Genomic DNA, 16405 nt, shown 5'->3' with positions numbered 1-16405 from the left:
TCCAGCAATAAAATATATAAGCAACACAATGCCCATCCTGAGTTGCATTAAGTAATTTAATCATGAAAGAGAGCAGAACACAGCTTAGCTATTAAGTATGCAAAGGGAGAGGCTAGAAAGAGAGCAGAACACAGCTTAGCTATTAAGTATGCAAAGGGAGAGGCTAGTGGTGGTTCTACCACCACTACCATGGATTGGTGGCGTTGTTGGTTCGGTTCCATTCTGTTCGGTTCAGTTGTGAGACAAGGTCTCATGGAACCCAGGCTGACATTCACTATGAAGCTGAAGATGACCTTGGACTCTGATCCTCTGGCCTCCATGTCAAAAGTTCTGGGATTAAAGATGTTTGCTATCAGGCTTTGTTTTATGTGCTAGGGACCAACCCCAGGGCTTCTGTGCCCTCTACCTATGGAGCTACACTCATGGTCACACCTTCCCTGTCTATGCAAAAAGATGTTGGTGAGTTGCTGGTGGAAATACAAAGTAATACAATAATTTCATAAACTACATGTGTGTCTCTCTGCTCGGCAAATTTAGTCCTGAGCATTTACCCGAGAGAAACGAATGCTGTCTACAAAACACAAGACTTCTCAGCCTTATGCAGAATACCAGGAATCTAGCAGCACCCCATCCCCAGCCCATCTATTAATAATGACTGAACAAATCATGGGAGTCAACTATGACTAAGAGATTAAAAAAAAAAAAAAAAAAGACCCAATTCAAACAATGACACATAGAGCAATATGGACAAATCTCAAAAGCATCATGCTGAAGGAAAAAGGCCAAGTGCACAAGAGTACATGGTGTTTGAGAGAAGACGGAACAGAGCTGATACAGAAGTGGGAACATGGCTGCTTCTCTGAGAGCAAGGCCCACTTCTGGATTTTAAACAAGCCAAAATACCATGGTGTATGGTTTAGGGTTAGGAGTCAGGGGGTCAGGGGGTCAGGGTAAAAGTTTATCACAGGAGAATGAGGACTAAGGTCAATTCCCAGGACCCACTATGAAAGCCAGGCATGGAAGGAGCATGTGCTTGCAATACCAGCAGTGGCAAGGCAGCAACAGAGGAGAAAGATTTAGTGATTTGTTTTATGATCCAAGTTTATAAATATGAACTAAGCAGGTCAGTGAGAGGGTTCTTAGGGTTCAGTGAGAGGTCCTGCCTAAAAAACAAGATGGGGAAAGAGAAAAAAGAGGACCTCTGTCGTCAGTCAGATGAGTTGCAGGCTGTCGCGTGCTGCCGTGTGGGTGCTACATATTGAAACTGATCCTTTGAAAGCACAGCCGATGCCTTTCCTCCCTGAGACATCCTCCAGCCCCCTAAATACAAGGTTAATTAGATTAAAAATAAAAATAATAAGTTTTTAAGTGACCAAATAAATAAGGTCTTTCTGACCCTGAACAGGTTAAAACACTCCAGAAAGGAAGCCAGAGTCATTGTGGGGGCCAGCCTGTATGATCATGTAAGCTGTGTGTTCTAAAAGTTGGCCTGCAGGATCCATCTGCTATGGAGTTTGGCACTGTGATTCATTAATTGGGAAGTGCAGCAAAGCAAAGGCCACTCCTTGAAGCATCTAATACTTGTTACAAAGCTGTCTTACACAGATCCTGTTGTTTTTCCAAGATTCACAATAGCTTTTCTTTTCACCCCTGTTCACGTCACCACTCAACAATAACAACAACAACAACAAAAGAAAAAATCCATAGCATGCACTTGTGAATGAGAATCCTTCCAACTCATTCATCAAAGGAAGGACTGAAATAATAATTATGATCTACAAAGAGAATGGCCCAAATCCAGAAAATAAATCTGCGTGGGCATTGCATGACTACATAAAGATCAAAAACCTCTGATGGAAATCAAAATGGGGCAGGGCAAATGGAGCCTCAGTTATACTGATGGGAAGTGGACCACAGCCACATGAGACCCAGTGCATCAGACAGAAAAGAGCCATGGCATGAAGGTTCCATGAAAAGCAATCCTCATAGGAACACCTCCTTCTCTTCTCAATGGGATCAATACTGGTCCCAGCCATGGTGTCCCAGTCTCCATGAGCTGTCAATGCAGGGAGCTGTGCTGGAGCTGAGATGCTGAAAGCAATGCCCACTGCTGGGAGCTTTCTCTCAACTCACAAAGCCTTTGAAAGGCAAAAGACAGAGAATATGCCTTCAATCCCAGCACTAGGGAGGCAGAAGCAGGTGAACCTCTGTGAATTGGATGCCATCTTGATCTACACAATGAGTTCCAGGACAGGGATATATAATGAGACATGCTGAGGTCTTCAGGGAGCAGGATGGATGGAGGTTCTTCACAGATAGTGCTGGAGTTTCAACTGACCCACAGAACATTATGAGCACCCAGAATGGAAGGAAAGCAGCCTTCACTGGGTGCTACAAATCACAAAGCTTACTCTTTTGGTGTTTCAAAGTTTGAAAACTCAGATCCATCGCTGAGGAACCAAAATTTCCATAGAATCAAAATTTCACTGTTTTAGAGGCCAGAGAGATGGCTCAGTGGTTAGGATCACATCCTATTCTTCCAGAGGAACCAAGTTTGATTCCCAGCACCTATTTAGGGCAGCTTACAACTGCCTGTCACTCCAGCTCCAGGAGAACTGGTGCCCTCTTCTGGACTCCACAAGTATGTGCACTCGTATACATATACCCACACCCATCCAGACATATGGACACATAATTTAAATGTTTTTTTAACTCATAAGAAAAGAATTTTTACTGTCTCAAGTGTAATATCAAATATGTGAGTTCCTATTTTTCATAATCTAGCAGCATGTAGACTCTTATTTTATTATTAACTTTTGTAGTTGATGTAGAAAACAACAGATTGACAGTTTATCAGAATGTGGTACAGATATCTATTTCCAAAACACAAGTCTTTTCAGCAAACACCACAGAACAGGAGGATACTGATCCTTGCCTCTGTTTCATCGAAGCTTAAAGACAAAATAAGGCTTTAAACTCTCCCATTGATTAATTTCCCCAAACCAAAATACCACACACACACACACACACACACCACTTTTTTTTTAAGTGGGGTCTCATATAATTCAGACTATCCTCATACTAACGTAGCCTGTAAGTTTCTGATCCTCCTGACTCCTCCCACAGAGAGTGACCCATCACACCCAGGCCCTAAGATGCTAGAACTAAAACTAAGAGCTTCAGGCATACTACACAAGTACTCACTCTACCGAGCAATACTCCAGGGATTCCAACTCTTCTATTTTATTTTTCCACCAGTGAGCAAGGAAAGGCACACACCAGGCAGTTGATACTACAGGTAGAACTCAGCAGTGCTATCATTTCCTGAGTTAAAGTATGAAAGCTACTCTCAAAACAGATGATTAGCCCCGCTTGAAAGGAAAAATTTGAAATCAGCTACATATGGAGATTCTGCTATGTGCTTAGACATCTGGCCACATCTACAATCCCTGAATAGCCATTGCTTCGTCACTAAGGCAAGAAGGCACCCTAATTTGTTCCTTTCCCAGAGTCTATAAGAAAATGTCCAATATTCAAACCTGCAGGGCATCTCCCCCGAGCCAACAGGGGGCTCGGAGTAAACAGTAACAGAAGACTAATAAAAGGTCCTACACAGCTTGTTCTGCAAGCTTAAGTAGCTTCTGCAGCTCCTACCCGTGCCAGGGACTCTGCCCATCACCTGTCATAAGCATGCAGGATAGGGCAAGAAGGGATCTGCAGCACAACATGGGGTTGGGCCACCCACTGGCTTCATAGGCTGGCATCTCTGGATCCTTTAGTTCACAGCTACACAGTCAGAGAAAACAGGCTTTCACAAAGTCTCCTAAGAACCACAGATTTGGCCCTGGGCTCAGTTTACAGACTATAACTTCTACGTGCAATGTTCTTAAGGAAATAACATGACTTATTTTTTTTTTAATTTTTCAATGCAATTACACAATACAAAATTTGAATACATGTCATTAAATCCCATCATAGGAGAGTAAGTTGAACAGAGCAAATGAACCCCAACAACTGCTTAGTACTTGCTGTCTAAGCATCAGGGTTTATTCTGAGCTCTAATAACTCATTCGAATTCTCAAACAAGTCTACAATTGTCTTCTTTTTTTTTTTTTTTTTTTTTTTTTTAATAGGCAAAAAGGCTGAAGGCCAGAGATCTTAAGCAAATTACCTAAGATCACACAATCCATAAAGGACAGAGCTGTCACTTAAGCCCGCGAACCCTGCATCCAGAATTGTGTTACCAAACAGGAGATAACCTGCCTTGATGGCCCAAGCCCCACAAGTTCCCTGTATGCTCAGAGAGGGCTAAAGACAAGGGTCCTAGATGGACAGAAGAAAAAAAAAATCTAAGTAGCTTAATAGCTACAATTTGTTTAAGAAAAGGGAAGACATACTGTAAGGAGCAAGGAGGCTAGCTAGAGAATACAAAACTGCATTTTATGTATTCTAAAAAAAAAAAAAAAAAAAAAAAAAATAGCCTCGAAACAGAAACACATCCATTTATTCATTCATCAGTTGCTCATTGGGGGGCTGTGATGTGACAGGGAGCAGCATCCATACATCAGTTTCATCGAATATAAGCAGAAATTCTCAAAGATAAATGGAAGATGTGAAGGAGAATGTGGATTTATTCCAAAATGTAAGGCTAATTTATCATGCATCTCTTTCAACAAGATTTTCAGGTCTGTTAAGAAGGAAACAATAATAATACAAAGTATGCCAGTAAAGCCAGAGTTTTGAGTGGAGAAATGTATGGTCATAGGCCAAAGTCACAGTGGAAAATGACTGTAAACATCAGAGAAGAAAGCAGTGGTTTGAAATAACATAAGAGAACTCACGTGTAGGCCAATGTTGCACTGAAGTGTTTCTTAATGTAAGTCTCTAAAACAGGATTAAAATGCTGAAACTTCCTATCCGCGATTAGTCCAATAATAAAGACCTATCAACAAAACCAAAACATTCTCATGAGTGGGACCAGGAAAAGCACTTTGGAATTATCCTCTGTGATGTCTGGAAATGAACTGGAAATGGTCCAGGCAGAGGCCAATCCCAGACTTATACCTGTCTACCCCAGAGAGGGTATTAACATAACTATAGTTTCACAGTCAAAGTATATTTGCACTCCTCCCAGCTTCCTTTTTGATTGACTCTCTTTCAAGGTGACTGGGATGGGTCCCTTCCCCCTTCAAAGGCTGCAGCATGAAAGAACACCTCACCCTCTGAGAGGATGAAAGGGAGGCCCCTTACCAGAGCATCAAACACCAAGGTATCAAACGTCTCACTTTCGGAGTTCTCCATCATGATGTTGAAGAGGGCATCCAAGGTGTCCTGCAGGAACTGCAAAGACAAGAGGTTACTGAACTGTCCCTGCATCCTACCTCCCCCAGCCTAGCACAGGCATGGTCTCTGGCAACACTCAGGTTACCCACCTTTCCCTAGTCAAGGAATCTTGGTAAGCACTTGTAATCCTAACACTGGGGAGGCTTGGGCAGGATAACTGTCTGCACTATAAGAGGAGTCCAGGGCTCAGCTGAGCTGAATGTATGAATTAAGTAATTTAACTAGTGATTTCCAAGATTGTATTCAGGTAACAGGTGATTGAAGCAAAATTCCACATGACTGATTTCCACACAAAAGGAGGTCACCCTGAGCTAACCAGAAGAAGGCTGGAACTGGGAGATGCCCTATGTCACCCACTCCACTCAAAGATCCTTCTCAAGACTCTTCCACATTTTCATAAAGACACATCAGACTCATTCTTAGGAACCAAGCGTCAGAGGTCATGAGTAATGTACAGAAGTCATGGAGCACCGTTTCCTCTGAGAAAGGAAAAGACCTTCTAACAGCTGAGCCAGAAAGAAGAGAATGCGAGATAGTGTATGCCCGCAGCTGAGGAACAGAGCCGGGTGCTGGAAAGTCACATGCAACATCAGTAACTGGTGCAGTGCTACTACAGTCTACTGAAACTCAATGAAAGAAATCAGCAACCAGGAAAGCAAGGCATCACTCATTTAACTACGAAAAAATTAGACTTCGGAGTGACGTCACCCAAGTTCCACACTGGACTAGATTTCACTGAGCTAGTGAGATCCTCGGTAGGAGGGATGTCCGAGAATAAGAGCGACGGCATATGATGTAATACCGCCCATGAAAGAACAAAGTAAAAAATGCCTCAGCATTAGTCAGTAGGGACGCACAGCTGAAACCACACGGATGCCCACATCCCACCCACTGTAAAGGTAGACGACAGTCCAGTGTGGGAGAGGGTGCAGAAAAATGCGGGCCTTTGTACACTCACTGCTGGGAGAAATACAAAATAGTACAGAGGCTCTGGAAAGCAACTTGACAATTCCTCAAAAACTTAAATCTATATTAACCCTCTAACTCAATGGTAGCATTCCTAGATAAACATCCCAAAGAAAAGCATAATGCTCACGCGAAGCCTGCCCAAAAAGACATAAAGCAACACTGTTTATCACTGAAAAATATAAAAAGGAAATGAAACAAATGTCCATCCACTAACGGAGGGGCGAGCATAGTGAATGCTCTCTGTCCATCCCTATCTATCCTCCCACAGGACCATCACTCAGCCACGTGAAGACAGGACAGTCCTAGGGAAACGACAGCATGGATACTCTGTCCACTAAGGACTCAGAAGCCACACTGCACAATTCCATTATAGCAAATGTCCACAAGAGGCAAATACAGGGAAAGAAACTAGACTGCAGTACCAGAGGCTCTGGGAAGTGACTGCTGACAGGCTTGCACTTCTTTTGTGGGTAGAGAAACTGTTCTTAGATCGTACTGAGGATTGTGCCATGATTCTATAAATATATTAAAGCTATTGAACTGAACAGAGTAAAGGGGGAAATTTTATGGTATATAAGCTACATCTCAAAAACTGGGGGGGGGGGGGGGGTTCATATAATAAATAAATAAATCTTTAAAAAAAAAAAACAAAAAAAAGGGGGGGGGGGGGGGACTGTTTTTTAAAGAGTAAGTGGGTGAAGTGGTCACAGGCAGAATGGCACAGGGATGGCTGCATCAGATACTGGGTCCAGATTTTGAGAAGTTCAGCCTACACAGAGCACCCAAAGACCCTCGTAGACAATACAAGGGATCTTATATGCCTTTTGAAGAGCGAGGACACAAGTCACAGGAACCTCTTCCCAAACTAGTGCCAGCTCCAACTACCCACCTGAGCTTTGTGCTTTACAACCAGAAAAAACTAGCAGGAGAGCTGGGGCTCAGAGAGACAGGAATCCACACTGTGTTACCCAGCCCCTATGACACAGAGAAAATGGGACGAGCAAGAGAAAAACTGCTGTCTCCATCAAGAACTCGAGCCTGGACATGACAAGATCCTTATCAACTCTGCTGGTTTGGGTTTGTACAACCTTGTTACATTCCCCATAGTTACAGATTGTAAATCACTGCAAAGGTCAAAACCTCATGCCATCTGCTAACAGCCTAGCCCTGCCAGCAGGCTCTCTGAGTAGCCAGCTCATCCCAGTTCCTGCAAACTCCCTGCCATAGGCCTACCAATGGCATTAAAACAGATGACAAGGTCGGTCGGCAGCCCAGAGTCGGAACTGGACAGAGAAGAGCCTCCCTCTGTGGACACAGTACCTGTTAGTCAGAGACAAGCATGCGGAAGGGGTTCCTACGTATAGCAGAAGGCCTGCTGCTCAGACACCCCTCCCCTTACTCTCTGAGCTACCAAGTGACAATCAGGCAGCCATCATCATTCTCCATCTTCATGTGACTCAATTTCTGCCACTACATGTACAAATTCCTTTCTCAATCCATCAGGCACTGCTCTCCCTCCTCTACCAGCTACGAAAACACACAAAGGAGTCATGGAATAAATGGAAGATACCCTACCATCTCTCAAATGTCTCTAAATAAAGAAGAAAGAACACTATAAAACCACATGGCTTGAGTCCTACTGACCATCAAGACTGTATGGCTTAGAGAACTCAGTTCATCTCTCCAGGAAGAAGCATGGCTGGAATACAGTAGCAGAGGAGAAGGAACCAGGTAAGGTGGTTAGGAGGACCCAGCTCAGTCAGGAGAACCAGTAATCACCAGAAGAGAGATAGGAAAAGCACTTCCATGGGCGAACATTGAGATATAATAATACTTTAGCTATGGGGAATGGAGAAGAGGACAAGATGATTCTAGACTTTTTTTTTCCTGGTGTGACATCAAGTCAATAGAAGTACCATGAATGCATGACACTGGAACTTCAAAATGAAAGCAATATTTCATTAAATGTACCTCTTTAAAGTACTTTCATTTATCCGCCCAGTTTCCATCTAAACTGGGGATTTAGAACCCAAGGAAGTCTGAAAAGCAATTAATGTTGTCCAAGCCATTGGTACAAGAGCAGGACTGAAGAGATGATTAAAATTTTAAGATTAGCGAGAGCATGTTTGAGCAGTTACACAACGGATGCAGGAAAGTAGTGCAACCAAATTAATTCATGCCGAAGTTAAGCACATTGCTGGTTAATTAAGGCCATTTTAAGTAATTAATTTTCCAGAGATAAGGCAGTCCCTTACTGCATGCTCCTCTCACAGAGGGTGAAGAACTGAAGAGGCAATGCACCAACTAAGCAGTAGAGAAATGATCTATGAAACATCATAGGCCACTGGCCAGCAAAGCGTTCCCTGGCACAGATGGAGCACCCTGACCATGATGGCATTTCCAATTGTGCAAGGGAATGTCATTCAAGTATTTTATATGGAACATGGGAGAAGCAGCAAGGGAGGGGTGGAGGAGGCAGTATGTTAGAAGCACAGACTATTAGAGAACATAGGGACAGAACCTGATGCTTACAGGAGTTCAGATCACTGCTCTGACTGAAGGCTCCCAGGTCAAGACACTGAGTGGAGAGGGTATGAACAAGGAATCATACCTACACGGTACAGAGAGTAGTGTGGGGTGCTCAGCCACAAATCATACAACTCTATCATACCCCCTACCCAAGGCTCGGGGAACATTGGGAAGAAGGGGCTAAAAAGATGTTAAGTGCCAGAGATCAAAAAGATTCAGAGTGAAAGTATCATCCGGATGGGACAGCTAGCTGCGCTCAGGAATACAGAGCAGCTGTGGCTATCTGCACATAACCTGTACAAGATCAGACCAGATGAGCGCCTCCCGCTCAGTAGCTCAGTGAGGCACTAGGGACAGTTAACTGTGCCGCAGAGAGTTTCTGTTTTCCTGAAGGTTGTAGCTCCTGATGCTTTGGTGAGTGGTAATTTGTGGACTTTACAAGTTGGAATCTACGGGTTCTTAAATTTTTTTCAAAAAGGACATGAAGTGGGAGAGAAGAGTAAGAGGTGTGGGGTGAACCTGAGAGGAGTTGAGGAGAGGAGGGGGAGGGGAGAAGGGGTGAATATGGTCAAAATGTATGGTATGAAATTCTCAAATAATGAAAACATTAAAAACAAATACATGCAAAAGCAAACAACACTAATTAGTATCTAACGTTTGCCCAGAGTCCCAATGTAAGGCTAGGACATGAGCTCACTCACACAGGTAGGAAATGACCAGGTCCGACCCTTGGTGCTTATAATAGCCTACCAGAGCTGGCTATCCTGGTCACTTCTGAGTCACATGAAGAATCACGAGTAAGTAGCAAGGATGGTGACAATGACCATAGTAAGAATGAAACAACCCAGGATAAACAGGACATCCCCATGGGTTAAAAACAGACCACGGTGTCTCAGGAAACACCAAGAACCTAGAGAAAAAGGCAGTGACTGGCATGGCTGAAGGAGGCCATTGAGCACTGTCAACACAGCACTGAGGACTCATCAAAAGAGAAAACAGCATCCAGCACAGACGAGTTCAAAGTTCACACTTCCAAGTCAAGCTGCTTAGCCCTTCCAAAGAGAGTTCGGCAGCACTGTGAGCACACAGACTTAAGTCATTGTTAAGCAATGACAACCAGAATCTGGCCTTCCCCCAGTCAGTACATACTGACAGGCACAAAACACAAGCCTAAGCCTCCCTCGGCAGCCCATGTTACCTTCACCACTTCACCACCGTCCACCTTCATCAACTGCCTCAAGTTCTGCTGCAGAAGGTTGGTGTTGGATCTCCACTTCAACAGCCCCAGGAGGTCCACTGCAAACAGAACAGCAGATTCAGCTCTCACTTAACAATAAGGACATTGTCTGGAATTCACACAGTATGTGAGGTTCTCTGCAAACACTTCTCAGAAGAAAACGCAGAACAATTTCAAAAGGTTCACTTGCTAAATACTTCATTACTGAGTGCTAACATACGTAATAACAGTATAGTTGAATTCACTATTTCTAGCCACATTTACCATGAAATGATTTCCATGAAGGCGCTTTCAACATGCATTTAGGAACCAAATGGGGCAGAGAGTGATTCCCACCTATTGGAGACAGCTGCTAACCCCCTGGAATGCTTACTAGATGCTACCCACACAGAAAGGGCTGCCAAGCCCCCAATTGACTCTTCATGCTCAAGAACAAATGTCTATTTTTTTAAATAATATAAAACAAATTGAAGTCCTGAAACTATAAACTGGATAATCTGCGGAACCACAAAGACTGTGAAGAACTGAGAATCCTTTTTAAGCAACTGGCTGCTAGCCCTCTGCGCTATTTGTGGGTCTTAGCAGAAAAGTCCAGGATTGAATATACTAGCTTTCAAAGACCCAAAGAAATCAGGAATCTATCTGTAGTGTGTGTGTGTGTGTGTGTGTGGGGTGTATGCAGGTGCATGCACAAGTGTATGGGTAGAGGCCAAGCCTTAAGTATTTATTCCTCTACTACCATTGTACGACAGGGTCCCCCACTGAATCTAGAGTTTGACTTAATTCAATGGGCTGGGCACTGGGCTCCAGGAATGCACCTGTCTGCACCCACCCACTCCCGAGTGCTAGGGTTGCAGACACATGACACTACTGCTTGCTTTTATGTGGGTGCTAAGGACTCACACTCATAGCCTCATGCTTGCAGAGCAGACAGTCTACAGACAGAGACATCTTCCCAGGCCTCGAGGGGTTTGGATGGTTTTTCTTTTTTTCTTTTAAAGCTTGAAGGATTCCGCTTAAGACATTAAGATGTTCTTAAGGTAGGAAGACAGAATCCCAGCCCTGTCAAGGAAAGCCCACGTGCCCATACTTTCTCCCTTACAATTATATTTCCATGCCATTACTTGCAAAAATGCAACTGGCAAACTGCATCTCACCTACTGCTTATGGGCAGCGGGAGCATCGGCTACAGAAGAAACTACAAGTACCAAAATAAACAAATAGACAAATAAATAAAGCCAAGGCTCCCATCAACACTGAAAGACAGCATATAATTTTGGATCTAGGTAAGAATTTGATAAACAGACATGCATTCTAATTTCAGAATCAGACCACACAAAAGCCACCTACACCCCATACAGATTCTCATGTGTTTCTTATCACCTCGGGCATCACTGATGACTAGAAGAGTAAACCGGAGGGGGGTGGCACTCAGCACCCACATACAGTGCGGATTATGTAAAGCCAGCTGAGTCACACAGTAACTACAGAACACTGGGCAGGGAGTTTCCCTTGTCTCCTTGGCTGAACAGCGGGTGCGGTGCTGCATAATTTGCAGGGCAGCTAAAAGAATCCAATGATAAAACATGTAGGCAAGCTTATCACAACAGCCAACATGAAACACAACCAGCAGCCGTCCTTCAGATATGAAAGGAGCTAGAAATTTGGGGTGCAAGTTGACGTGTTGTAATTCTAACTGAAAGTAAAGTAACAAGAAAGGGTCCATCCTGACCTGACACTTCTGATGCGAGGGTTACGGGTGTCTCCATCTCATGAGTGACCAATGTCTCTTTGATGGAGACCAATGCATCATCTAAGCCTCACTCATTCCAAGTTGGTATCACATACCATGTGACTGGGTTGATCCAGATCTCTACACATCAACTTTCAGCAGTTTTTAGTTATTTATTTATTTTTGGGAGGGAGTTATTTTGTTATTATTCATTTGGGGTTTTTCTTTTCCTTTTTTTTTTTTTTTTTTTTTTTTGCTTTTTGTTTTTTTTTTTTGTTTTTTTTTTTTTTTTTTTTCTTTTTTGGGTGGAGGGGCAGTCAGGGCTCATTAGATGGGTCTGACTAGCCTGGAGCTCACTGCAGAAACCAGACTGTATTTGAACTTGTAAATTCTCCTGCCTCAGCAACCAAACCCCATCCCACCCAACAAAAACTGGGATTATAACATTTGTACTGCCCATCTGGGCTCTGTATTTATTGCAAATCTGAGGGAAAAGTTCAAATGAGAAAATTAACAAATCGCCTCATTGGGGAATGTTTAAGGAAAAAGTTTGTCCCTCCCCCACAGAGCTACCCAGTCAGGAAAGGCCTCCATTCCCAGAGACTCAACACAGCTGGATTCATAATTATTCTTTGTTTCATGACTCCTTTCCCTCTCATTATACAGCAAGCTAATTGAGACGAGGGATCACATCTTACAGTTCTTTTCCTATCCCCTATGGCAGCCCACACGGCGCTGAGGACAGAGATCTTTAATACAAACCTTGATGAATAATTCAGCCCCTGCTTTTTTTTCCTAAGTAATGGAACTTTGCGAGAACAAATTATGGTTTCAGGAAAATGATTCCCTCAGAGGAGAATTGGGGACTCCACACTCCGGCGCCAACTAGGGCACCCCCATCTTATACACTCCTGGCATGGCACAATCCCAAAAAGGGGTATCGATGCTTGCATGAAATGAAAGCCAGATTCCTCCTTCTGTTCAGTGAGCAGCATCACTTTGGAATTTCCTTGTTGCTTGGCAACAGCTGCTGCGGAGACCAGGGCTCTCTCACTGGGTACCAGGGAGGGAATCACCCTGCAGATGGTGAGATTCAAGGAGCTGTAAGGTGAAAAAGGAATCCACACACCACCCCGGGGGGTTCCCCACCCCCACCCCCCACCAGGATGTGGAGTTTTAAAGAGATACTGTGGATGAGACTTGTTTTGATAGGAAATTATGATCAAATTTCAAACAACTAGCAATGCATCTGGAATATTGACCCACATATAAGACAGTGGCTTCCTCCAAAGTGAGAAGTGACACAGAGCAGACCTCAGCACCTGCTGAGACACTAGAGCAGACACACTTGGGGTCAATGACCCAGCTGGGGACACCACCCTTAGCCTTCATTGAACGAGGCGCAAACATTAGTTCATGAAATTCTCAGCGTATACCCCAGTGTGGGTACACGCTGAAAATCTCCTTCCTGGTACTAGGGCATTCTTTGCACAGCCCAGTCACTAGCTGGAGCCCACACAGCTGACTCATGTCCCTGAGAACCTAACTCCTGCACAATCCTCCCTTCCCCCCACCACTTGCCCAAATCCAGGCCTTCTGGGAAGTGTGGGGATGGTGGGGGGAGGCATTTGCTGGTGGAGATTACCACAGGCAGCAAGTAAGAACCCTTCGGAAATGATTCAAACCCATGGTGACTTGGCAACCAGAAAGTGTCCAAATGGTCTCAAAGTATCGGTGTTCACATAGACTCAAACAACTGAGACGTGTCTGGATGACTAACAACCTCTCACTAATATTTTACTAGGGAGGCCAATGGTGGGAAAGCCTCACTGGGTAAAGCTGAGAATGAAGAGAGATGTAAAATGTAAAGAGAGATGGAAGCAGCAGGTGGAGAAAGTTTGAAAGACATCTGACTGGCACGCCTAAGCCCTCAGGACAGCAACATTTCTCCCCTCCAGAGTCCCATCTTCCAAAGGACAGATTTCTTCCATGCTAGGTTAACCCAGTGCAAGCCCAGAAAGATGCCTGCTCCTCGGCAAATCTCAAACTCCAGCCGTGACTGACAGGCAACACAGAGATGTGATTCCTGATAATGACGGACATTAATAATCACAACTCATATCAGGCAGTTAAGAGGGAAAAAAATTGGATTTTCAAGCTCCATTTCAAGAGAGCATAAAGTCTCTGCACAGCTGTGATACGGCCACATTAGGAGGATGCGGTTTTTAAATGAAGGATTTGTGCAGAGCGCCTCTGCCTCCTCCAGACAGAGTCACGGCAACGGTACTGGTGTGCTCTGAATAAGAAGTATCTCCACCGGACTGCCATGACTCTGAGGAGGCTGCAAGAGTGCGAAATGAACTCGGCCAGCCCAGGGCCAAGGCATCAGCTGATGAGTGACCTGCGACATCAGGCTGAGCTTAGTGGACTAGAACCAGCAAGGAGGTCTCATCTCACCTAAACATGAAAGGCCAATCAACTTCTCCAATGAAAGATAACTGGGAATCATCTCAAGGAGAATTAAGACAGAGGAAGACACAGAGAAGGGAGTAGCTCACATCTGACAGTGTATGTACTACCAGAAAGCTCTGGAAGCAGGCATTATTCACATGTGTATCAGCAGGAAGAGCTGGGTAAAAGCATTGTTATTCAAGGTCATGTCCAGGGTTAAGTTGGAAAGAAGGCTCAACTCCATTTCTCTGGTCTGTTTTCAAACCTTGCAGACTCCCCTTGATGTCTTGTTTCCTTCTTTTGGCTGGAAAGCATCTCAAAGAGGAGGTCTAGAGCTGACAAGATGGCTGAGTGGTTACGGTGCTTGCCAACAAGCTTGATGAACTGAGTTCAATCCCCACTATTCACACAGAGAAAGGAAAGAAGCCAGTGCGTCTTGTGACTGTCCCCACATACACCGCAAATAAACACATTTCAAAATAAAAAATAAGTCCTTTCATGGTTTAAAAATAGAAAGTGTGAGTTTGAAACTCTGACGGATGCCACTTCCTGTTCCCAAGCTCATCGACATCCATGTGGGTCCTTACCAAAGGACACAGTGGATGACGTCCACGCACCCACAGGAAACTCCTCCACTCAACAAGCAGCCAAAAGGGATGTGTTTGAGAGGGAGGAATTCTAGAACTCACCGTTCTGGGTCAGTTTCGTGGAACACACCAGAGTGGAGATCTGGAAAGAGTCTTTGCTGATGGTACAGCTGCCAAGACTCTGCATTCCTTTGCCCGTGGCTGAGTGGCCCTTTTCTTCCAGCTCCCCCTTGGTACTAGGGAGGCTCAAGTATGTGGCTGCATCTTCCAGCTTTTTGGCTTCAGCCTGTGGGTTTGATTGCACCTTGTGTCAAACAACATTCATTGAGGCCACACTCCAAGTTCTGCATGCTTTATTATTCTGACTTCCTTCAAACCCCACACCCCCTTCTACGCTGTGTTCTACAGTGTACTGTAACGATCTTCCCTCTTCCTATGGGTTAATTCCCATCCTCAGCCTTCGTATACAGCACAGAATGTGTTACTGCCTGTCATCTTCTCTCTATAGGAACAGGAAAAGGGCTGGTCAATCATAGCTGCTCATTTACATAATTAAATGTAGCTCCATGCAACAGAGCAGCTCTGTCCTCCAGTGAGAAATGTCAACTGAGATGTTCATCTTGATCACAGGCTTGACAGAAGTGAGAAGTTCTGGGATTTTGGTAAAGGATACCTCTAACTGTGTCCACGGCAGAGAATTAACTATGAGGGAAAAGTTACCTCCTGAAACTAGGTACACATGAAGACTGGGGACCCTGATGGGCTAAAACAAAGTCTCCTCCCACAGTATTCTCTGTTTCCTGGCCACCTGGATATGAGCTGCGCATCACACCCTCCCCACCAGGAAGGATGGAAAGCGCTGACACACCCTGCCTCCCTTTATTGTTTATTGCTCAGGTATTTTGTCACAACCATGAAAAGCTAACAGCTCAGCTCAGGTGAGGGCTTCACAAGGGCCTGATTCCATCAGGGCTCCCAGGGTTCCCTGGGACAGATGTGCGCACCTTGTAGACAATAAGGTCATGCTCCCCGTCTCTCAGGGTGGTCCCATCGTATCTCATGAGCTTCACAAAGGCCAATGCGAAGATCTTCTCAGATTTATCCTTGGCTGCAAAGAAAAACAATCATCACCCTCAACTACAGTCAGGACAAAGTGACATTAGCACATGCTGCAAAGACACCTTGGTGAAGACAATCGCCAACCTGAACAGGTAAAGCCAATAGAGTATGGAAAGACGAACCCTAACCCCACAGTCACCAACAGGAAGAGTCACATCAGAAGGATCGACTGTCCTCTAACTAGTTCAAAGTCTCGGGGAAGAAGAGATTGTGCAACGTGAGAGATGATTCCAGAATAAAGCCAGGAAGGTTTTATAGAAGTAAGAAGGAAGAGCCAAACTGAACATGGCTTGGTTTGAAGGAGAACAGAGAGACTAGGATGTGAATGGGGTGGGGGGAATAAACCTAGGACATGGAAAGGGCCAGTGCAGGGAGGAAAACTCCTTAGCAAGACAGAAACCACAGGGTCCTAGTACACACCACCTACCTCTGGGGGCC

The 16405-nt window shown here is 44.5% G+C and overlaps 1 protein-coding gene across 2 annotated transcripts in view; it reads right to left on the bottom strand.

Moving 5' to 3' along the window:
• Dock1 (dedicator of cytokinesis 1) overlaps window positions 1–16405 on the bottom strand; it is a 503515-nt gene that overhangs the window by 384864 nt on the left and 102246 nt on the right. For both annotated transcript variants that reach the window (XM_021220215.2, XM_021220207.2), the window contains exons 17-21: window positions 15853–15956; window positions 14951–15134; window positions 10040–10137; window positions 5251–5340; window positions 4842–4942 (exon numbers count right to left, since the gene is read on the bottom strand). In XM_021220215.2, the coding sequence (XP_021075874.1) occupies window positions 4842–4942; window positions 5251–5340; window positions 10040–10137; window positions 14951–15134; window positions 15853–15956 (577 nt within the window). The remainder of the gene's footprint in view (window positions 1–4841; window positions 4943–5250; window positions 5341–10039; window positions 10138–14950; window positions 15135–15852; window positions 15957–16405) is intronic.

The sequence above is a fragment of the Mus pahari genome, chromosome 1 (genome assembly GCF_900095145.1).
Source record: "Mus pahari chromosome 1, PAHARI_EIJ_v1.1, whole genome shotgun sequence".
Taxonomy (NCBI): Eukaryota; Metazoa; Chordata; class Mammalia; order Rodentia; family Muridae; genus Mus; species Mus pahari.
This window is presented reverse-complemented; position numbering and strand designations above follow the sequence as displayed.